This window comes from Dermacentor andersoni, chromosome 10 (assembly GCF_023375885.2).
Source record: "Dermacentor andersoni chromosome 10, qqDerAnde1_hic_scaffold, whole genome shotgun sequence".
In the NCBI taxonomy this organism is placed as follows: domain Eukaryota; kingdom Metazoa; phylum Arthropoda; class Arachnida; order Ixodida; family Ixodidae; genus Dermacentor; species Dermacentor andersoni.
In genome coordinates, this window is record NC_092823.1 from 6500352 (window position 1) to 6524036 (window position 23685).

The 23685-nt window shown below is 44.0% G+C and overlaps 1 protein-coding gene and 1 long non-coding RNA gene across 2 annotated transcripts; both read right to left on the reverse strand.

Moving 5' to 3' along the window:
* Nucleotides 1–5687: 5687 nt before the first annotated feature.
* Nucleotides 5688–16406, reverse strand: LOC129382039 (uncharacterized). Its single transcript, XR_008610123.2, has 3 exons — nucleotides 15730–16406; nucleotides 13528–13651; nucleotides 5688–6252 (listed from the first exon to the last, which is right to left on the reverse strand). It is a non-coding gene; the product is annotated as an uncharacterized lncRNA (long non-coding RNA).
* Nucleotides 16407–16872: 466 nt separating this feature from the next.
* LOC126519673 (uncharacterized) lies at nucleotides 16873–23404 on the reverse strand. The gene is made up of 4 exons (XM_050169035.3): nucleotides 22857–23404; nucleotides 20324–21247; nucleotides 18273–18353; nucleotides 16873–16886 (listed from the first exon to the last, which is right to left on the reverse strand). The coding sequence occupies exons 1-4, from the start codon at nucleotides 23206–23208 to the stop codon at nucleotides 16873–16875; spliced, it is 1371 nt and encodes a 456-aa protein (XP_050024992.2). The 5' UTR covers nucleotides 23209–23404.
* Nucleotides 23405–23685: the final 281 nt, after the last annotated feature.

A 23685-nucleotide genomic window follows, 5' to 3' on the forward strand; every position in this document is an offset into this window, starting at 1 on the left:
ACTGCAGCACTGGACAATAATCATTCGGAGTTTTCACTGGCTGCTCCCGGCGCTTCCGGGATAGACTATGACTCTGCGTAAGAGGAGGGCGTTACGGCAGAGCGTCAACACTGTTTGTCGTTTCTTTTTGATTTAATGACTCCTTCCAAGTATTGGAGTTCACATCGACTCCCCGACCTTGACGGAGTGCTTTATTGCACGTCGACAAACCTAGAAGAAGGCGTTGTCACGTCCGATAAAGTAGTCGCGTTCCTCTGCGACAGGCAACCCGATGTTTACTGCAAGGTATACATGAGGGGACAACTGATTAAGGAACTCGGCCTGAAATCTCAGGAACAAGCAGAGAACGTGCTGAAAAGCACGGAAGCTACTGAACCATGTGTTGGCGCTCTGAATGCCAAAGAATATGATGCGTGCTTTTTGACAGCAGGACTCGGAAAGCAGCTCAATATCAAGCATGAGACGTGCTTCAACGCCAACTGCAGCGGAAAAGTAACAGCCAAAGGTGAGTAATGTATAGTTATTTAATTTTGCGATTCTCACTTACCTGGCGGTATATACTTTTTCTTTGTGACATATGATTTTTTGTTTTGGTATGTTTAAATAAGTATTTTCTACAATTTTCGCACATCTTGCTTTCAGGTGGACAATGCTTGAGCTGCAGATACTTCCAGAAGGCCCTTCTTACAAGGAAGTCCAGAGTCCGTCGAGCGCCTGCCAGGCCTCGTAAAACTATTGCCCAAAAGCTGAGATCAGTGGCACGTAGGAGCAAGCGGTTCGCTTCGCAGATTGCCACAATGAAGAAACACGTTGAAAAGATGCGGGGGCACAATGCAGAAGTTACAGAAGAAGTATTGAGTAATCAGATTTCAAAGCTTCCTCAGAAGCAACAGGAATGTGTAAAGCAATGCTTTGCCGCAGCAGCAGTGAAAAAGAAACGTTTCCGCTATAGCAAAATGTGGATCCTTGAATGCATCATAATGAAAATGAAGAGTTCCCGTCTTTATGGCCACATGAGGGACATGAAATACTTACATTACCAAGTAAGTCCACACTCAAGCGATACATGGCCCTCTATCGATCAGCATTTGGCTTCAGCAAGAAAGTGTTGGAGGATCTTAAACACAAGACACAAGACATGGACCCATTCAAGAAGCACGCTGGGCTTCTTGTAGGTGAGCTCAAGCTCTCGGAGCATCTGACTGTAAAACAATTTGGCCAAATCGAAGGGTTTGTAGATTTGGGGAAGTTCACCACTGCAGCAGATAAAACTATGCACTCATATCACGGCATGGTGATTCTATTTGTGCCATTCGTCGGTGGGTGGACGCAAGTGATTCGGACATTTGCAACGAAAGGCAACGTGAAAGGAGATTTGCTGGCTCAAGTAATGATCGAAGCGACAGTACTCACAGAAAAAAGTGGGCTTTTTGTTGATTTTATTGTGACGGCGCTGCATGGAACCGCCGCATGTGGAAAGTTCTCGGAGTCCGGGGAACAGCAGGAGATGTGAAGGGCAAAGTTGAACATCCAGTTGATGACAGACGTCACTTACACTTCATATCGGAATTTTCTCACCAAATCAAGTGCTTGAGGAACGGCCTGATGAAGTGCCCTTTCAACACACTTGACGGACACGTAAGTCATTTTCTTTAGTCATTAGGGGACAAAAAGGAGACATCATTATGAAATCAAATTCTTCAGATATCACATTTGCCAAATCGTTTGTTTGAGCAAAAGTGATTATTTGATTTGTTTCCAAGTTTAGTAATTATTTTGCTTTTGTTCAGGTAACAATGTGCCACGTCAGGGAAGCTTACAAGATTGACTCCAGCAGCCCTACGTTAAAGGCAATGCCGGGAATAACAAAATGCCACCTGCAGCCAAATTCCTTCGGACAGCAAAGAGTTTCATACGCTTTCCAACTCTTCGGTGAGAGAGAACGTCAAGGCCTTCACCTCTACAAGGCTGACACTGAGGTAAAGACTGGACCCATACATGGCACACAGGAATTTTTCAGGTAATAATCTGGCGACTGTCATGATGCTGTTGAATAAGTGAATATGGCGGTCGCACAGCTAGTATGTGTGCCTATTTTATGTACGTAGATAGATGTGTATACTAGCGTATGTGTGTTTTTTAACTTGACATTAAAGTGCATCTGTAAAATGTCACAGCTTCACCCAAGAGGCGATGCACTGATAATGATAGCATCAGTGCCACGACGACGACAAATGTTTGCATGGACTGTCCCTATAATGGCTATTGCAATAAAATAAGTAAAGTTAGAGCACATTTGTTTGGATGAGCTTAAACTCATAATGAGTTACATGATCTTTTGACAGGAGGATCAACCGCCTCATTTGTGGTATGACATCTCGGTTCCTGGGAGAAGCCCTGAGACCCAACTTCCTCAGCCGAAGCTCTCTCAGGTTTTTTGGATTACCTGGCGGCTTGGGAGAAGCATGCAGGTAGAGCTGGAGGGTTCTTGAGCGAGTCAATAGCGACTGGGCTCCGTGTCAGCATCTCAAGCACTCTTGAGCTTCTTTCGTACCTCGCAAGTTTAGGGTTTAGGCACCTTATGATATCTCGACTTAGTCAGGACCCTATTGAGAATTTGTTCGGAATCGTCACACAAGCCTCAGGCTGCAGCGACCACCCGACACCCACACAGTTTCTTATTACAATGAACTGCATGCCCTTTTACAGTTTAGTGAAGGCCATAAGATACGGGAATGCGGATCCATGTGCAGTAAGTGCCTTGCTGGATGCGCAAGTGAGCAGCACCAGCTGCCTTCCCAGCAACAACTTGTGGGATCAGGTTGATGCTCTCATTGGTTCGGGCAATTTACCTGGTGCCGAAGTGATCTTGTCTAGAGCAGATCATGACCAACACATAGAGATAAGTGACTCTCGCATAATTCACTATGTGTCAGAGTATGTTGCACGAAAGTGTGTAATGAAAACAGACTGGCAGGCTTGCATGGATGGTCTGACGATTTAATCTGGAGATGAGACTCCTGGGCTTGCTGCACTGACAATGCACAAGGACAGAGGCGGGCTTTTCTACCCACGTGGTGTACTTTTTTCTTTTATCAAAATGCTGGAAGACATGTTCACCGAATGCTTCAGCAAGCAAGAGGCAACTGCATGCCGATAGTATCTTGGATGTGCTGAGGCTGGTGAAGACAAAATGCACATGCACAATTGGCTGCAGCGAACATGCAGCTGAGCTCACGAAGAATGTGATCAGCTTTTACATTACAACCCGGCTGCATTTCTTTACGAAGGGTATCAATTGCGAAAAATACGAGAAAAGGAAAAGATTGATGCACCGAAAGATCACTAAGACTTCGTGAGGAGAGCACTTGATGCTTGTTCATAACAATTTGTGAACCTACGTTTTCTGGTGCCTACATTGTTTATTTCATTGTAAATAAATATTGTTATTGCACAAATGTACCCGGTATTGTCATCCTTTCGATTTCATGTCGCGTTAACTATACGAACGATGTAATCCATAAACAACCAACTAACCAGCTTAGTTTGTGCAGCAGTGATACCTAAATATTAAATTTCTTGAATAGGTGGGGCAACGTGAAAATGTTTGCTTTAGTACAACACACTTCCGGTGTGTTGTACTAAAGACTGCAGCGGTGGCGTAGAGGTAGAACACCCGCCTCGCGTGCAAGAGGTCCGTGGTTCGAATCCTGGTGCCGCGCAATTTTCCACCGGATTAAAAGAAATCCGCGTGTTAATAAAATTGCATAAACAGGCCTGGAGTGTGGCCTGATCCCGGTGACCAGAACCGGTCACCAGAGTAGGATTGGCCACCCTGGCGACGGATAAAGTCAGAACAAAATACACTATACTGATGGGCGACCTCAAGCGTGCCGAAATCTTGGAAGAACGCTAACATAATCCTAATCCATAAGAAAGGGGACGCGAATCACTTGAAAAATTATAGACCGATCAGCTTACTGTCCGTTGCCTACAAAGTATTTACTAAGGTAATCGCCAATAGAATCAGGAACACCTTATACTTCTGTCAACCAAAGGACCAGGCAGGATTCCGTAAAGGCTACTCAACAATTGACCATATTCACACTATCAATCAGGTGGTAGAAAAATGTGCAAAATATAACCAACCTTTATATATAGCTTTCATTGATTACGAGAAAGCGTTCGATTCAGTCGAAACCACAGCGGTCATGGAGGCATTGCGGAATCAGGGTGTAGACGAGCCGTATGTAAAAATACTGAAAGATATCTATAGCGGCGCCACAGCCACCGTAGTCCTCCATAAAGAAAGCAACAAAATCCCAATAAAGAAGGGCGTCAGGCAGGGAGACGCAATCTCTCGAATGCTATTCACAGCGTCTTTACAGGAGGTATTCAGAGACCTGGATTGGGAAGAACTGGGGATAAGAGTTAATGGAGAATACCTTAGTAACTTGCGATTCGCTCGGAAGAGAACAGCACTTTACGATAGGTAGTGAGGCACTAGAAGTGGTAAGGGAATACATAGACTTAGGACAGGTAGTGACTGCGGATCCGGATCATGAGACTGAAAAATCAGAAGAATGAGAATGGGCTGGGGTGCGTTTGGCAGGCATTCTCAGATCATGAACAGCAGGTTGCCATTATCCCTCAAGAGAAAAGTTTATAACAGCTGTGTTCTACCAGTATACTCACGTACGGGGCAGAAACCTGGAGGCTTACGAAAAGGTTTCTACTTGATTTGAGGACGACGCAACGAGCTATGGAAAGAAGAATGATAGGCGTAACGTTAAGGGATAAGAAAAGAGCAGATAAGCTGAGGGAACAAACGCGAGGTAATGATATCTTAGTTGAAATCAAGAAAAAGAAATTGGCATGGGCAGGACACGTACTGAGGAGAGAAGATAACCGATGGTCATTAAGAGTTACGGAATGGATTCCAAGGGAAGGGAAGCGTAACAGAGGGCGGCAGAAAGTTAGGTGGGCGGATGAGATTAAAAAGTTTGCAGGGACGACATGGCCACAATTAGTACATGACCGGGGTAGTTGCAGCAGTACGGGAGAGGCCTTTGCCCTGCAGTGGGCGTAACCAGGCTGATGATGATGATGAAACTTTGCCCCCAATCGGCTTACAGCTTTCCGGAGGGAATTGTTGCAAATCCTCCCATGCACCTGCCATGTACATTGCCCCTCCTCCTCAAGATGGCAGCAGCAGCAGTGGAACAGTTGAAGAGGCGAAGAAAGGTTGACATTATAATAGGTTGTATGTAAATAAAACTGATCGAACACGACCGATTCAGCTTCCACTTTTGTCAAGACAATTGTCAGCAGAGCAATGAAGCAAGTTCAGTAGGGCGGTAGTAATAAATAGTGCATATAAATTCTTGGAAGCGCTGTCAGCTTTCTTGCTGTTAACAGGCTGTGTTGGTGAGGTGGTTTAGGCAGGGGATGCCAATGCATGAGGGATGGTCAGGGCCATTGTCTCGCACCCACCATGTTCAATGAATGTGCAGCATTAATCAGTTCTCTAGACCGAGTGCACTAATGTCACGGCAGGCCAGCACTCAGTCGGACGATACATTTTCAAACCTCGCATGCTTTCTTTGGGGCTCTGAGAAAATTAATGAAGCATGAAACTAAAATCAGCGTGTTGCAGTTTTCAATGCAACCATCACTGCATTTGTCCATTCTTGAAACAAATTTTATTGTACCAAATGCATACAGAATGAATTCGTGGAATATCCGAAGTACATTTTGCTTGTTTTGGTCAAGCAGCTGGCAGAACAAAACCACCAAGTTCCAAGGCAGAAAGGTAACACTTCTCCTGAAGTACACAACTGGCGAAACAGTGTTGCTAACACACGAGTGCAAAACTTGCCACCGATTAAAAAAATAAGGGAGCTGCTAAACACCATTTCTTGGTTCCTTGACCATTTATTTTTTCTTTTGTGGCTGTTTAAAAATCCTTGCTATAGCTATTGCAAAGACAAAAACAACGCACGACGGATATTGGTGCTATGGTGTAAAGTCATGAAGATATAATTTTTCATGCACATTATTTAGTCTGGAATAAAGGGATACAATGTATACAGCACAAACATTACTCTTCAATCCCAATAAATAATATGGAACTCGTGGGCTACAGGAGGGCTACGGATGAATCTTGGGGACCTCGGATTCTGTAATGTGTAGCTATACCTAAGTAAACGAGCATTTTTGGATTCTGCCTCTACCTGGGTGCAGCTTTGTGACCTGGAATGAAAAGCCACAGCCATCGAGCTGCTGCAGTGGCGACATCACAGTAAAAGGTAACAGCGAAAAATGAAAACAATAATATGGCCATGCTACTTGCACATCAGATAGGTCACCTGAAGCTTCTATTTCCAATTTTTCTGGTGTTGCATAGAAGGACAAAAATTTTGAAAAGTGATAGTGTACGATTTTAATACATTAACACTTATGCATATCTAGTTTTTTTTTAACCATGCAGATATTTCGCAAAAAGTTTTGAGCACAGAGAGCCAGGCGTTTTTGCAAAGGAGTTTCTAGGTGAGGTGGACACACTTTGCTGCTAATAATGCGAGCTTCAGAAAATTAATTTTGAAAAATTCAGTCACATTTTTATTAGTACCTTGGCAGCAGCCGTCTAAATCGCATATTTGGAGGCGGTCACATGTGAATGCACACCCGTTCTTTTTCTAAATCTCGAAAATTGCACTTATATTGAAATATTCCTTATCGCGCTCAATTGAGTACAATCAAAACTTGGTGCATCCTGCTCCACATCAGGCGGCAGCGCCCCATCAAGAAGTGTGGGACAAAGCTTTAATGATAGCCTGACACGGCACACTGACGCACATGCTTGCCAGGCAAAGTGTGTCGTATCAGCAGCTACGATGACTGGCCAAGATTTTGTTTCAGACTTTCTCGTGCCTGTTGTAAGGGGGGGGGGGGTGTTTCCATCTGATAAGATAGCGGGACCTTCTTTTCTGCGCTCCCAGCACACTCTGTTCCAATATTGCCTCGATTTACCAGTGAAACTCAATGACGAATATCTTGAATTAGGTGCAACTTTCAAGATTTGTAAGAAATGAGGGTGCATTAAAGTGTCACTGCCTCCAAATTTGTGGAGTTCCAAAATAGAGGAATTCCTCTGCAAGAATGCCACATTTGCTGCACTCATAACTTTAAAACAAGAAAATCTGTATGGTAATAAAAGACACCCTGTACGTATACAGTGTGCATTGGAGCATTTCATGCAACCAATATTCAAGCACCTTCTGTCTACAAAGAATTCATAAAGCAAATTTATGCACTAAGACTGGAATCGGTTACGAGCACCAGAAATATCTCTATGCAGGAAGGACCTATTGAGACAGTTACAGCATATGAAAAGGGGGAAAAGCTTGCATAAATGCAGCTCTAGCACTTTTGTGCTACTAACAGATAAACCCACACACCTTGATGGATAATGTTACAAGCAAAGAGTGAGGATACAGAAAGTTTCACTGCTACCCACACTGCTCACATGCCAGGCATTGTGTTGCTGCTCTCTGCGTAGGGCCTGTGAATGAAAACCACTTTCAACATCGCACAGTAACCTACCAATTGCTATGTGTAAGAAGACTTACAGTTCTTCAAATGCAATTACGACCTAGACATTCGAAAGCTTTTCTATTAATGTACTTGTAATGAACAAGTCCCCCAAACTTGAACAACTCTGAAGTTATAATGCCATTATTATCTGAAAGATGAACTACACATTTTTTTAACGCAGTAAGGAAACATTCATAATCGACAGTGCCACCATAGACATGAGAGCCATATAATATTGCACTGTGTGCAGCAAGGATAGCCCAATCTCACACAAAAGATTGTCTCTTCCGCAGCCTTTGAGGCCCCCTTTATTATGTCTCGCTTATGGTGCCGTGACATGGTACCAAACCATGATGACGTAACTTATGATCGTGAGTTACTCTTGAATGAAAGCTTGTACACGCACGCATATTCCTGCATTGTAACTCTGCAGTGCACTTACAGTAAGGACACGGTGAAAAGAAGAAAAATAAGGCCAGCAGCAAGAACCAGGCAGCGCAGTGCTATTTGCACCTTCTCGGCTGTTGTCATTTTAAGTCACCTTCGCCGCAGCACAGTCGTGTTATGCGGCTAAGCATATTTACCATCATGCAGTGAAGCATATCTGAAGTTAAAGGGGACACTGTCACGGGGCCCCTGCTGGTGCCTATGGTTACCCCACACTATCACCTTAAGTACCCACACTGTGACCTCTTCATGCATTTGGACAACACCAATCGCCATGTGAAAACCTCTGTGTCCGCTGCTAATCTCGCTAAGAGCCTAAATTGTTTCCAAACTACAAATTTCACCAAGTGGCAAACTTGGCAATGCTTCTGGAACCTCATTCTAAAGTACTTTAATACTACCAGGATGCTTCAATGTCAAACTGGATTAAAAACCCGGGATGAGATTGCGCTAGCTTCTAGCTTTCTGAATGTTCGCTTCACCAAGCAGACGACCGCTGACGAAAGCATGGCAAAGGCGAATAATGAGAGTGCAAGCAAAAATTCAGAAAGCGAGATGCTTGTTTGATCTCGCCCTTGGATTTAGAGAAAGCAAGGATAATTTCAACACCAAGGAACCCAGGTATGCATTCAACAACAAAAGCTTCTGAAGAGGCCACTTCCACATCAGCACTGTGGCTAGACTCTGATGAGCTCATCAACTAGCAGGAATTTTGAGTGCCACAATCACAGGTTCAAAGATATTTGCATGATGACATTTTGGGCCAAAAAAAGAAAGATCCATTTGAGCGATGGTGTAAGGATGGTGCCCACTGTTGGCTCGGCTTGTGAAGAGCGACCTGTTGATACCAGACACTCTAAGCAGCTCTTTTCGATGTCTGAATCGATGGTGATATGCAGTAAGGTGTCACTGCTCTTCAAACATGTCGAGCTGTTGTCCTTGCTTCATGAAACATTAAATAACTAGTGATGACATTGTCAAACAAAAGTGTTGTATTAGAGAATTTTGTTAACCACGAAGCATAATATCTCTGTACATTATTTACTATGCAGTAAACTATTTTGCACCTCTGGTTGGCAAAAAAATGCATTTTTACAATACCAATAGTATTCATATTAGAAAAATAATTGCTTTGCACTTAAGTTTCATTATTCAAATTCGCTTTGAAATTGAAAAATTGATATTTCCATTCCAATAGTTTTTACTAAAACTTCAAATATCTGGAGCATAAGTTTTTTGAGGACATAACTTCAGGAATAGCAACAGTATGCCACCAAAGAGCCAATACAGTTCAAATTTTTTTACATTCACAATTGTTTCCTAATGTGCATTCATTAAAACCATCTTTAGCCTCAATAACTGACTAAACTAAGCTTCGATAACAGCTGCATGCTTGGATCGAACGGTGCATGTTCTGGGCACTCTAGGGTAGCAGTGTAGGAGAAAAAATATCCGTTACTTAGGAATGCCTTTTGGTGACCTTGTGCACAGAAAGCCCGGCTGGACTTTGCCACCTTAAGCTGCTGCACAATGGCTATCACTGACTTTTGGGTGTTCTCGATGGCATCCACTTGCTTGAGAAGCTCAACCTCAATGACGTCTGACCACTGGCAGCACTTACTTCTCTTTATCACAGATGAAAATTGCCCACGAGCTCTTATTTCGCCCAAAACATGAACTTTTGCCATATTCAAGAAAGTGAAACTCCCCAAGTCGGTGTGGTCAGCATGTCTGGCATGCACTTTCATCTTCTGCATCAGAGCGGAGTTACTATCCCAGATTAATGTGCTACAGAGATGACAGAGAGGTTGGTGAAGAAGTCATGTGCCCAGACAAATAGAATGATAATATCAATGTCTATTGCAATTCAAAGCCATCTATTTGAGTGCCTTGCGTCACCAGAAAACTCCTAGTGGCTTCCGTTTCTTTCATCTCATGATATCGGTGGTAACACCCCATTAAACGGTCCCTAAGATGGCTTTTGTCAACCCTGAGCAAATTTCTCACAGAAAACTTGTAGACAGTCTTGATAAGTGTTGTCAGATTACTTTTCAATGTGTTCTTTATCATCACTGCGGTGATCGTAATTTCAATTCATGTACAGCACTCACACAGTGTGCACTCCTTGCAGACATCTGTAACTAGCGGCAGTTCACCAGCATACTTGAAGTGAGAAAACAGTGCATGGCCACACCAACCACATCACAGCCTGTGCATGCATCAGATGACATTGCTGAACCTAATTCTATGTCGGCAGGAAATGCATGGCTGCTGTCGCTATTTCGAGTGCAAATATTCGTCCCACGGGTACCGAGAAGTCATTATGGCAACCACATAATCCAGGCAGCGTAGCGCTGGGCAACTGCAATATTTACGAAGTAGCACACTGCATTCAAAGCCAGGCATTGCCACACTTGTCTGGGGAAATCGGTGCTCGTACACACGGGGGGTGGACCATTTCAAACCACAGTTACTTTGGAACTCTGTCCACTCTCGTAGGGTGCATTTTCTGTGTAGTCACTGCGACTGCAGGAATAATTTTCTTCCAAATGCACAAACAGAAAATTGCAGCACTGTGCTCTGCAGTGCTTGGTGCACAGGCAGAACAGCCATGAGCCATGTCCCCTCCACAATTCTCAAATCTGCCAGTTCGTAGATGGCTTTCAGTGGCATCCCTACAGGCAGCACACAACCTATATGCCGCTACTTGGAATGCTACACACTGAGGGTCTCCATGCTTTTATGTAAATGCTCAAATATACTACAGCACAGGATCTTTAGGGAATAAAAGGTTCTTTCACAGTCCTGACATCTATGCTACGACAAAGCCAACTCCAATTGCACAGGTAGAAATTTCTGTGGAAAATTAAATTTTACAGTTCCATGTACCATATTTTCCATACAGTACTATAGTCTGCAGGATCTAATTTGGGCTGAAAAAGCCCCTCTCACCAAGCACCATGGCAAATTTTAATTATATTGCCACCTGGTGTTTTGAGCCAGCGAACATTCAGAATTGCATGCCCAGCAAAACGGTGAAGAAGACGACGAAGTCAAAGATCCCGCGCCAGCTGGAGAACTGTCGCTTAGTGCTTGGCATTTTTCGTCTCTGCCTGCTCGTACTGTCACTTATTCTTTTGTTAGCGCGTGACAATATGTACATTGGAAGTTGTAAGACGCCGTCAAGGGAGCATTTTATCAAACAAACATTTCTAATTAGTTCATTATTAAAGGAAATGGAAGAAATTGAAATGTTGCATTTTCATGCTGCCAGGAGGGGAGCGCTAAAAGCAATGGCACTCAACCGCTTTGCCTCCCTCCAAGTGATCTTCCTTCTTCGTCTTCCCCCATACCAGAGCCAAGGGTTCACGTCACACTTGCATGACGAGCCTTGTCTTTTCTTTCTTTTTTTTCTTCTCTTCCTTTTTTGCTGTGGGTTACACATCCAGGGATGGCATTTAACATTGGTTGACGACTTACGAAAGTCATGTGCCATGGTTGGTGATGTTGCAGGCAGCACATTTTACATAGAGACATTTGTGCATGCAACCTTGACTCTGGCTGAAGCAGGGCCTGATGGCTTTTGTTTAAAATTTCAGCTGTTTTCCCGCTGTGCATCATTTTGATAATTTGGAGACAGGATTGTAGGTGTGTGATCTATGCACTGCACTTGTCGGTTTGCAAGGTCCAATGTTGGTGAGACGCCTTTTAATATAACAAAGTGCGACTGAACTTCCCGAAGGCATTTGCCTCCTATGTTCAAGGAAAGCAGCCGACATCCATATACCTTATTCACAGATGTCAATTCTTTTTTTGCTGCTGCTTCGTACTAGAGATGTGAACCCAGGACTGTGGAAGTAGCGTGGGCTTGGTGGTCTGGAGCTTGACCATTGGTTGTCGGGTCGCACCGCTGGCACCAATCGTTACAAATTGTGCACCCAGGTGCTAAGGATCGTGCCACTGACTGAATTTTGCAGCAGCTCATGAGTACCGAGTGGGCCAGGCAGGAGATACGGCAACAACGTAACAAGTAACAATGAGTGTTTACTTCACATTGTTGCGGAGTGGTCAGCTCTGCAAGTTTTCTGATGGAAAGCGACAGACATTCTAGTTTGCTAAAAAACTGAAGGCTGAAGTCGATTCGCGAGGATGTTCGTTATAGTGTTTGGAATACCCTTGCTCAAGAGAAGGAGAGAGAAAACGCTAGTGGTCGCCGCTTGATACATGGAAGTGTTCAACGGATTTTCTAACCGCCACTGGCTCAGCAGAAGGAAAGGCACTGACGTGCACACACGCACACACAGACACCGCCGGCGTCTTCCCTGCCGAGCAGGAAGAGAAAGAGCAAATGCACACACGAAGCTTAATCGTCCCACTCACTGTGGAGACTACGCAGGCATCAGGGTGTCATGCAAGGCGTGGGTAAGAAGGGGAAAATGCCTGCACAAAGGGTAAGGTTTCTTCACTATTGGGGCCTCCTAGGCGTTTTCCAACAGTTGCGGGTGGTTCGGCGTATTTAAAACGTCCAGCCTTTCGCTGTTGCTTTGGCGGCGCGACACAAATTGTTGATCATACAGGCCAGTCATGACATCAGTTAAAACTAGTTCTTGTGCACGCTTAACGACACTGAGCTTGAACGACGCCGTGAACGCTCTGTCTGTTGAGTGATATTAGACTGTTCTTGCATTTTGTGTGTATACGAAGTCTATTATAAATCTCTTGTGCATTTTGCAACATGGCCTTAGATATCCAAGCACTGAAATGCAGGCCACATGATCAGAATGAGCACCATTCGCTAGCATATGATGAGTTGCCAGAACAAATAAATTCAAAATATTGTGCTGTGACTATCATTACTGCGTCATGAAGCAACCAGAAATGACAGTACCATGCTTCACAATACGACATTAATTTCTCTTCTGGTGCGCTTGTACTTCTCTGGTCCCCTTTTCACTGTGTGGGGCTCCCAGAAAAGCTTTTCGCAGGACAGGGGACCATATAGTGTGCTCAACCAGGTGGCACCCATGACCACAACATTGCCCCAGTCAGTCTCACCTTGCCATCTCTTCCTGTCCAGTGACGCCCTTCACATTTTAAGGCTGAACGTTTAGCACTGTGCTTCCGATGACTCTCTTTAGAGCTCTGGGACAGTGCTTCCACTGCTAGGGGTAATGCTACAGAACAGCTATTCCACTGACCCCGAGCAGGTACGCTATGTTTGAAGAGACAAAGATAAAACTTTGTGCAGGCTGTCCGACATGCATATACATCTTTTTCTCTGCGCCTCTTTCTATGCAACAATACTTTCACTGGTGATCAGGAAGTCAGAGTTTCTTTCCTTTTTTTCATTATCTTTTCTCAGTTTTACAAGGCCATAAAGTAAAATAAAGAAAACAGTATTGACAATATTACAGACAGGTGGATAGCTATAAGCACATGACATGCTCACATACACGAGTGTAAACATGCATGTAAGGAACATACCTGGTACTCCGTAGACACAGCAGAGAGGTATATGTGTGGTTCATGCCTGTCTGGTGCGCTGCTGCTCCAGACCCACAATCTGGTCCTGTCCCTCCTAAAGCTTTGGAAAGATTGCGAACCAGCCCTGCAATTTTCCTGAATTATTGGAAACGAATATGTGCGAGCAGAGGATGCCAAAGTGAGCAAATGAAATGAACAGCCAGGTGCAACAAGTGACATCATTTAGGTGGTGCAGGTGGTTTGGCGGGCTTATAAAATGCCTTAATAATCAGATTTATTTGAGCATTCACATGGTGAGGAGGTTGCTTCTGCCTTGCAGTGGTGCCAAGACTGCTGCATGTCTGGAGGTTAAAATGCTCATCATTCTATCATACATGGAAGTATTCCGACTATTTAGTGGAGGCATGGAAAAGCTACTCAAGCCTGCATTAGCAAAGTCTGTGTGGTATTCATTACAGCAAACACACTCCCTCCATGTTCATGCAACCGAATGTAAACATACTGAAACCTGAGGTGTACCTGACGTGTGCAGCACTGTGTTGCTTGCCAACAGCCCATAGGACAGGAAAGGCAAATACCCGTGCACGCATAGTAAACTTGTCACTAGTGTGCACGCTTATTTCGGCAAACTGGCATAACAGATGTATTGCAAGTGCAATATGTGACTGTAAAGCATGTGCTGCGTCTTCGTCACCATAGCTTGAGCTCGGTGAGCAAGCGGTTTGATAAATGTGCAACAGAGTCAGTAATGGTGGGACAGTTCTGCATGTGGGACAGTTCTTAGGAACTGCACAGCGTGCTCGTCTGCCTCTACAATCTAAAAAACAATTGGCTTTGATACACGAGCCAGATCTTTCTGACTGGGCGACATTCATGCACCAGCTTTGTCAGTTTTTTAGTGCTCCCACTACTTGTGCTGAGGTCGCGAGAAAAGCCCGGAGAGAGTATACAATTCGAGATTCGCGTACCTCTTACATTGTGGATGTCTTTGCACTGTGCAAACGCATGAACACCACCACACGTATCAAAATGATCGACTGCAACATGTTATTAAAGGCACAAGCACTGTTACCTTTTACGTCCTTTTAACGCAGAACCCCAGCACCTCCACCATTTCTAGGGAACCGTTTTTTTGTCGGCGAGCTAGAGGTATGGCAAGGAAGAAACAACACACATTATGTACGGATGAGGAAGATGAAGGTAAGTCGCGTATTGCGCTCACAATATCGCTAACGTGGTAGCTTCCCAAAGGTAGCGGTCACACCACTGCGTTTAAAGTGTATGCACAGGGATTCTCATGTCTTCCCTGTCCAAGGGACTGGTAGCAAGCAGCACAGCACAGCACTGGTAAGGTGCATTCAAATTAAATTCTTAAAAATTGAGAAAAGGCCGATTCAACACAAAGCAACGACCTGACACCCTTCCCAACAAACCTGTTGAACCGGCATCAAGTTTCAGATGTTTGTGGCCACACATAGGTAAACCAATGGGCAAGCTGAGTGATGTAGAAGTCGCGGGGCGCTTTTTTTGTTGCGACGATAGATCGGATTTTTTTATAAGTACTGCTCCACGAAGGCGCATGTAACCGGCAAACAGAGGCCTCAGGAGAGCACCTTAGATTATAATCAAGGAAGATGCGCAAGGTCTCCAGGGTACCCAAGGGGCATCGGGGGAATCAAAACTGGAAGCAGGGCGGTCCATAGGTTAGGGTATGTTGCCCCAACCCACAGAACCCCCTCCTTCCAGCTTTGTCCGCGAAAGCGGACAGCTGATCGTAAAATGCGTCAGAAAATTCGTAAAGTACGACTTACACACAGCCTACAGATATCATAGATATACTACTAGCACGCGCAGGCCTCGGCGAGCCCCAAACTATGGACCAGTCCGGGTTCTAGCTCAGGTGTCCCCGTTACCGATTTGGTTTCCTGGAGACGCCGCCAATAATATGAAACAGTGACACGTTGTTACTAGTAAAAAACACGATTTAAGAAATCTAATTGCGCCCAGCCGCTAACTTGTGACGCTACGTTCAGCACTGCCGCGCCCCATGACTTCTACGTCTGTGAGAACTTCGGCAATTAATGTTCGTTCTTGGCAATACTTAGAACTTGCGAATTTTGTGTACCGTTCATGCTTAACTCTGTATTGCTCTGCAGCTTAGTGAAGCACAACGCTTGCGTGCAGCGTACGTACACATCTTACCTGATAGTCCGTGAACGGGGTCTTGTACAAACATCCGCTGAAGAAGAAAAGACTACACTGTCCCATGTGTTAAAACACATGCCAAACTTGAAAAAAAAAAAAAAAACAGACGTACAATGAACCTCCACACGTTAAAATAGCAAGAGAATCACTTAAAAGGCGAAAACTATTGAAAACTTTGCAAGCGCAAGTCCGCCATCGCTGCTGATATTGATGTTGATCAGGCTGTCCCCTTGCGATCGAGTCGGCAAGCGCGTGGAAGCGCAATTAGCGCAATGTAGCCAAAATAAATAAAGAAAACTGTGCATCAACGCCAACTACACACACGCAATAGAAAAATAATTAGGATTCTCTATAACGACGTCTCCAACCCCTTGACTGATCTTTCATACAACTCGCTGCAATAATTAAAATATCTGAAGTGCATTGTTTTCTTAACGCGCAAGAATATTCTCCGCTTAAGCTTACCCACACAAACACCCGGCGCAAATTCGTAGAATGCTACCAGTGCAGCCACCCCCCCACCCCAAAAGAAAGATACAAAAGACTAATCAATAATAATAGCATACAATTATAATGTGAGCGTCGGCGCAATCAATGGAGAATTCGATTTTATTTGTCGTAGAAAATCAAATGTGGGGCAGTAAGCAATGGATTGAATTAAGCATATAGCTTCTTGGAGACAAAAAAAAAAAAAATCTGTCTTGAAACTTGACGTGGTGCCGCGGCAAATTGCGAGTATATGATTGAAAATAATTGCAATATAGTGTGTTTGTGCATGAGTAAGCTTCTCAAAAGGAGTTTCAAGTGTTTCCATGGTATGGCAAGGTTGTATCTTGGCTCATCAAGCTTTTTTTTTTGTTCATATTGGTCAATTATGTTTACAAAACGAATTGGAAATCCCAATAGTTTTGTTTTTTGCCGGGGGGAACAAGGAGTCGAGCCACAGCTCCTAACAACCTTATATTTAAAGGTGGTTACATATAGTAACACTGACACCGTCGCTCATGACAAAGCAACTTTCACTCGCTTTGTCCAGACACTTGGTTCAAGTTGCATGTAATGCTTCATCTCCAAGCTTTGAGTGGTTTCTTAAAAGCATTGTGAAATTTACACCATGTTTTTATGTTACACCTCATCATCTCATAGCACAAGATCTGAAGCGCATGAACAAGAGGAATCAGGCCAGCACATATTTACAGAAACAAACTCTTCACAGTGCAGTCGACAATCGCAACAATTACAGCAGAAACTGGCAGTCACATGATATGAGCAAAGCCTAACTGTTCTTTTCGTGGGAAAGCCTCAGTCTCATGCCGGCATTAACCCATATGGTGGTCGTCAAGGCCGAGGTCATCACTGGCAATGTTTGAAAGATTTTCATAAAATATAAACTGAACGTCTGGAGTATTTATCATAAGGGAAGCAGAAACTCGCACAGCTTCTAAACAGCACTTTGCAGTGCTAAATGTATGCTAGCTATTGATAGTATTAAATAGTATGACTGTTACAACTGTTAAACAAGACAGAAGCTCACAGGATTATGAAGGCTTGAAGTGATAAACAGTGTTTGGAGGATAAATGCAGCTGTAGTGAACCTTTCGACAAAGATTTGCCTTCATCAGTGCCGCAATTAAGTTCTCCACAGCAACCTTTATGCATGCTTAGCTCACTCTCCTACACCCTCAATGTAGGATGAAGAGGAGAATAAGATAGTGCATAGAGTGAAGAAAGTTGGTGTAGAAAAGAAATGAGGAGACAGTGAAAGAGAAGGTAGGAGCACACAGAAACACTACACGCCATCCAATGCACTTCCTTACATCTATGTACAGACATACTTACCAGTGGCTCATATGACTAGCATGGAGGCACCTCTCGTGCTCTAACACACGTACCATCCAGCAGCTCTCACATAGCCACATAACAGAGATGACTTCTGGGTCTGTACCTATTTTCACAGAACACTTACCAGCAGCTCATACAACAAGCATGGAGGCATCTCTCGTGCTCTAACACACATACCATCCAGCTGTGACATATGGCTGCACACCTCAACCTGCTTCAATAAGGCATGACAGCACAACAGTACTGCACCACTTCTCTCTTCCTAACTGCACTGGAGGCTTGTTACCAGTAATCGTGCCCTGCTGAAGTGGTTATTTCTTCAGTTTCTATGATGCTGTTCCTAAGCTGTCGTTTAAGGACTTCCTTTTGAGCTTCAGTGGGCCTTGAAAGGCTAGATGATGGCTGTGACAATCTAGGGTTTCTTGTAGAGTGAAATCTTAACTGGTGCACAACGTTTTTGTTGGCTGGTTCATTTGGATGGTCTGGCATCTTTATTTTTCGGTCACTTTCAACAAGCATGAAAACTGGCTCAAACAACTTGTTTGCCTTCTCAGCCACACCCTCAGAGACTTCACCATCTGATATCGCCTGTCTGACTGAGTCCATTTTTGCTCTTAAGAGTGCCGAGCTTGACACTGCTTTGGCTGCTTCCAGCTTTGTTATACTTTGCACAATGTGCAATGCCTGGCTTGCCTCACATGCTTCTTCGGGTGAGCTCTCGTGGTCCTTGTCGCTGCTAGTTGGATTAGCGATGACCACACAGTGAATGTGCTTGCACACTGTAAAGCGTATAAGATGGTCATAGCAAGTGCACATGTAAGTATGCACACACACTGCGCATTCCTTGCAGCTCAAAGGACAGCAAGCACCATCTCCCACTTTTTACACTTTATACGAGAGCCCTTTAATAGACTGAGGTGGCACAGTCCATGTGCCATCTTCGTTTAATCTGGCACAAGCTGCCATTTCACTGCCAGACCTGTGGTTCTTATGAATTGTGCTCAGCTTCTTACCCTTTGCCCCTTTCATCATCTGTATAGCCCTCTTCATTAAAAATGATAAGTCAGGTCCATGAGGGCAGAAATTAGTTTGTCAACACGCTTATTTTGTTTTCCCTCCAGCATAGTATGCTTTAACGTCCTGTGCATGCTCTCAAGGTGCATGTTAGTGTAGAAAGCTGCTCTAGTCCTAAAGCAATGGGCCCACTCTTGTGGCCTAAGTGCACAGTGGTCTTTGAAGTACTTCAGGAAGTCCCTCAGTTTTTCTTCCTCACTAGAAAGGAATTCTTTAAGATACTCTTCAAATTCCTCTTCGTCAAGAAACTCTAACAGTAGCCGCACACTATAGTAGACATCTGGCCTTAGCTGTTTCTCTACACACTCGAGTATCTTCTTACGCCAATTCTTATCCACATGCCAGGCACAGAGAAGTTTCTGTTTTGGAGCACCCATGACCATGCACCATGCTTTGTAGAATTTCATTCCATTTCATTTCATTTATTAATACTGTTAGCCCATCTTTGGGCCGTTACAGGGTGGAAAATATTTGTTGCAATGCAGTAAATGCATTGGCAATCACAGCCTTGCAGACATGCAAATAAAAAATAAAGTTAGCGCACACAACCTGCGGTTCACAACAAAATACAAATGCGGTAGCAGAAGCACACACAGCAACATTCATATTTTCAAGTAGGTGAAATGTGCTAGAAACGAGCTGTCGTGGTTAATTTGGTAGGTCAAAGTAAAGGTGTATTGATTTTTCAAACAAACTGACAGAGTTTTCAGAAACTGACAGATGCCTAGATACTTGAAGTAGCTTACTTTCTGTAATTTGTGTCCTTCAATTTCGTATTCAAATGGAAGAATATCTTTTATTTTGTTTGTTATTCTTATAAATGACGTTTTGTTATGATTTATTTTCATTTTCCATTTTGAGCACCAATCATGGATACTAGTTAATGCCGAGCTTAAGGTAATTTGATCTTCTTTGGATGTTATATGTGAGTAAAGCAGGCAATCGTCTGCGAATAACCGAACCTTAACACCTGAGGAAACTGTCTCTGCAATATCGTTGATATAACACAGAAATAAGACGGGACCGAGCACGGAGCCCTGGGGAACACCTGATGAAACACCCAGAATGCCGGATTTCGCGTTGTTGATTTCCACATACTGCGTTCTATTCTTAAGATACGATTTAATCCAAGCGACAATAGTACTATTAATTCCAAAATTCTTTAGTTTCCTTATAAGTTCTATGTGTGGGACCCGATCGAATGCTTTCGACATATCAAGACAAATTGCGTCTACCTGATGTTTATCGTTGATTGCTTTTGCTAACTCATGGACTGTTTCTACGAGCTGGGTGATCGTTGACAATTTTCGTCTAAAGCCGTGTTGATTAGGATTAAGCAGATTTTGGCCCTCAAGGTAATCAAATAAACTTGCTGATATTATATGTTCTAGTATTTTGCAGCACGTGGACGTGATTGAAATTGGCCTGTAGTTTTCAACACAATGTTTGTTTCCGGTTTTGTGGACAGGTATAACTTTCGCTCTTAACCAGTCGGAGGGCAATTTTCGCTTATCCAGGGACAAGCTGAAAATAACGTTTAAGTATTTAGACACCCATTCTGCATAACGTTTTAAAAACTCATTTGGGATGTTGTCAGGGCCAACAGACTTTTTTGTGTCAATGTTTAGTAAAAGCGATAATATTCCTTGCTCAGATATAGTGATATCCGGCATGCCTTCCTGTTCGTGGATTGCGAATTGCGAAGCATCATCAGGCATAAATGTCTTAGCGGCCACTTTTTTGGCCATGGCCGACTCCAGACATTTGAAGAATGCTGTCAAAGTTTGCTCGTTCATCCGGTTGCAGATGAAATAAGCTATAAGTACACCTGATCCTACTTTATCTAGCACCAGAAGAGTGGTCAGCTCAAACTGGTACCCTGTAGTTCCATGTGTGGAGTCAAGACATACAGTCCCTGCAGGGCCCAATTCTTCTAGTAGCTCCTTCTGAGGCTCTGTCATCAGAACAAGAGCAAAGTCTGCTGAAGAAAATGTACTACTTGGGTCCACTGCACCTTGTGCCTTGTACAGGCGGACAAGTATTTCACCTTTTTCTTTCATCACAAGCATCCACGTGTCTACACTGACAGCGTCATTAGTGTGACAACGTTCAGGAGCAGCAATGTTAAACTGCCGTTTGATGTTATGCAGGGTTGAGCGCTCTGCCAAGTGCACTGGCCTCAGCTTGGATGCCACAGATGTTCTTATTCGTTTTAGGATGGTTTTCATGGGCACACCCCGTTGTAGGTCCTCTGCTATGCTGGCCTTTTCCTTTTCACTCATTCTCAAGTGCTGAATTTCTGGTCTACGACCATAATGGTTTCGTTGATACCTGACTTTTATGGTGGTGCCTTCAGGTGTCGCACTCTGAGTGCTGTCCTTTGTGACAGTAATAAATGAAAGACATATCTTACCAGACCTACAGCTCCCCTGACTTTTCTCCCGACGGCCACTATGACCTTCCTTTTTCCTTGCCTTGCTTGATCTATTACAATAATAGTGGATCCTTGTCTCTTCACTGGCCAGCTTTTTGGGGCCCGTGGGCAAAATGAACCAGCAGTTTTGGCTGCTCTTTTCTTCTGCTTTCCATTCATGAAATTCTGTAATAAATGCACAAAATATCATTAGATAGTGACAAGTACTTTGGCGAGAGAGATGCAAACAAAAATAATCACTCTGAAGCCCTTGGACACAGGCTAATGTAGCATTTATTTTACTCCCTCACCTTCAACTTGACCATGTTATGAGGTCACCCTTGATATTGCTCAAATTTCTGTTGAAATTGAATTTCAAATGCGGTGCATGAGAACTTCAGAATATTTACCATATTAGTTTTGTTTTATTAAGAAACAAATCTGAAACTTCAGCATGATCTATCCTCACTCCTTCCTCAATATTGAATCGGACTGTACGTTCACCGCAATGCTGTTACGATGACACAAAAACGAACTGACAGCACATGGTACGAGCTACGCTTCAGAACAATGCCCGAATCCCTTCTCTCAGTTTCTTCTTGAAAAGTTCTTTCTTTTCAAGAAGAGCTTGATTTTTTACTGTAGATAGGGGCTTGGCGAGGGAGTGTTTCATGGTCATGCGGCTATGATCTGGCTTGGGCATGCGCCTGGTTTGAAGAGGTAGCATTATGTGCGATTTCAATAGACCAGTTGTTATGTATGCGTTTGTCCTGTCTTCTACCTCGGTGCCTCGTCCCAAGCGCAGTTCAAATTCACACACACACACACACACACACACACACACAAAAAAAAAAAAAGAAATGTTGTTACCAAGTAGCCTCCTAACACACTCTTCTTAAAGAAAGGATTGCGTATGCGTAAGATTTCGCTCTATTTTATGAAATCTACAACCAGAGTCCTTCAATTGAAGGACTGTTGTACTACTAAAAAAATTTCCTAATCTACGTCGGGAGACCAAGCCGCTGACGGCCGCAATTTGAAGTGTGGTCCTCGATCTACGTCTCTGCCGCATTGCGGCCTGCACTGAGGCGAAGACTACGCCACGCACGCAAGCAGCGCAAAACAACGTCAGAACGCAGAGCAAATTCCTCCTCTCGGTTAAGAAAAAAGAAAAAAGGGGGGGGGGGATTGCGCGAGCGTCAAATTTCGTTCTATTCTATGAAATGTACTACTAAAGAGTTTTCCCACAATACGCTGGGAGACCATCCCGGCGACATCCGGAAATTCAACTGTGGTCCCGGTTCTGCGTCTCTGCCGCATTGCGACGTGCATTGAGGCGAAGACTAGGCAACGCACGCACGTTGCACAAAGCAACGTCAGAAAGCAAAACAGCTTACTCCTGTCGCTTAAAAAGAAAAAAAAAATGTACAAACGTCAAATTTCACTCCACTTGCTATGCAGAAAAGCAGACCATGCCAAACGTATGTGTTGTAGTGCATCGCGGAGAGCGCGCACACGACTGACTAACTACAGATGGATAAACAAAGAATTAAATTATATTTAACGAGGATACAAACTTCAAAATGCCCCGAGGAAATAGATTAGGCACCTGCGCAAAAGCTGCTCTTCGCGAAACAGATGGAGAGAGAGAAAACAAAGGCGCAAGGCATAACCAACTACTTTTTGGAGGCACACTGCGCAACGAGAAATTTAAAAAAGTCCGAGATATAATATTGCGTTTCAACATCATTTGCTAATGATGAATGAGAATAAACTGAATAAAACTGTTCCTCACCCTTATCGTTCCGGAACACCAGGTGCACGTACTCAGCATCGAAGTTGTGCGCTGCGATATGGTGCTCCGAATACTTCTCCATTGTAAGCAGGGAGGCGCCACATACGTCGCATTTCATCAATTTCTTGACATCCACGGCCATTTTGTGAACATTCCTGATGTATTGCAGCATGTTCTTCCTCTGGGTGAATAGCTTGCTGCAAAATTCGCAGCGACGATCGTCATCGCCGATGGCAGCTCGATCACAGACCTGCGCCATTCCGATGCGGAGTAGGCAAGAGCAGGACAATTTCGAGCAGTCATATTTATAGGCGAACTGGCGGCGTTTGGAAACACGTGGTTTCCGTGTCATTGCACGCACGTGGGTTGTATATTCCGGCGGCAATACAGGGAAGAAGCCTCCCCAGTCACGTGACACACTAGGTATTCTGTGGCCTCATAGGGACAGTTGGAAACCGACTTAGGGAACCAACATCCGGGAACGCAGGGTCACGTGGATGCTGCCTTCTATTGTTCACCGGCCTCAGCCGGCCTGCGGGGAAACGCATGAATGAGAATAAACTTAATAAAACTGTTCCTCACCCTCATCGTTCCGGAACACCAGGTGCACGTAGTAATGGGCGCTATTCTGGACATTCCGCCATTTTATTCGGGGCGTGACGTTTGCGCGACGCAAACAAAATGGCGCTGGTGGCCAAGTTTTGCTTACGTAACGTGACGCCAACTTGACGTTTTGCCTAAGAAACTGAAATGAAGGCACTGAACGAAGCGTTATCAGTAAAGCAAAACAGTTTTCCTCCGCAGTAAAAATAAAGCAGCTATCTCAAAG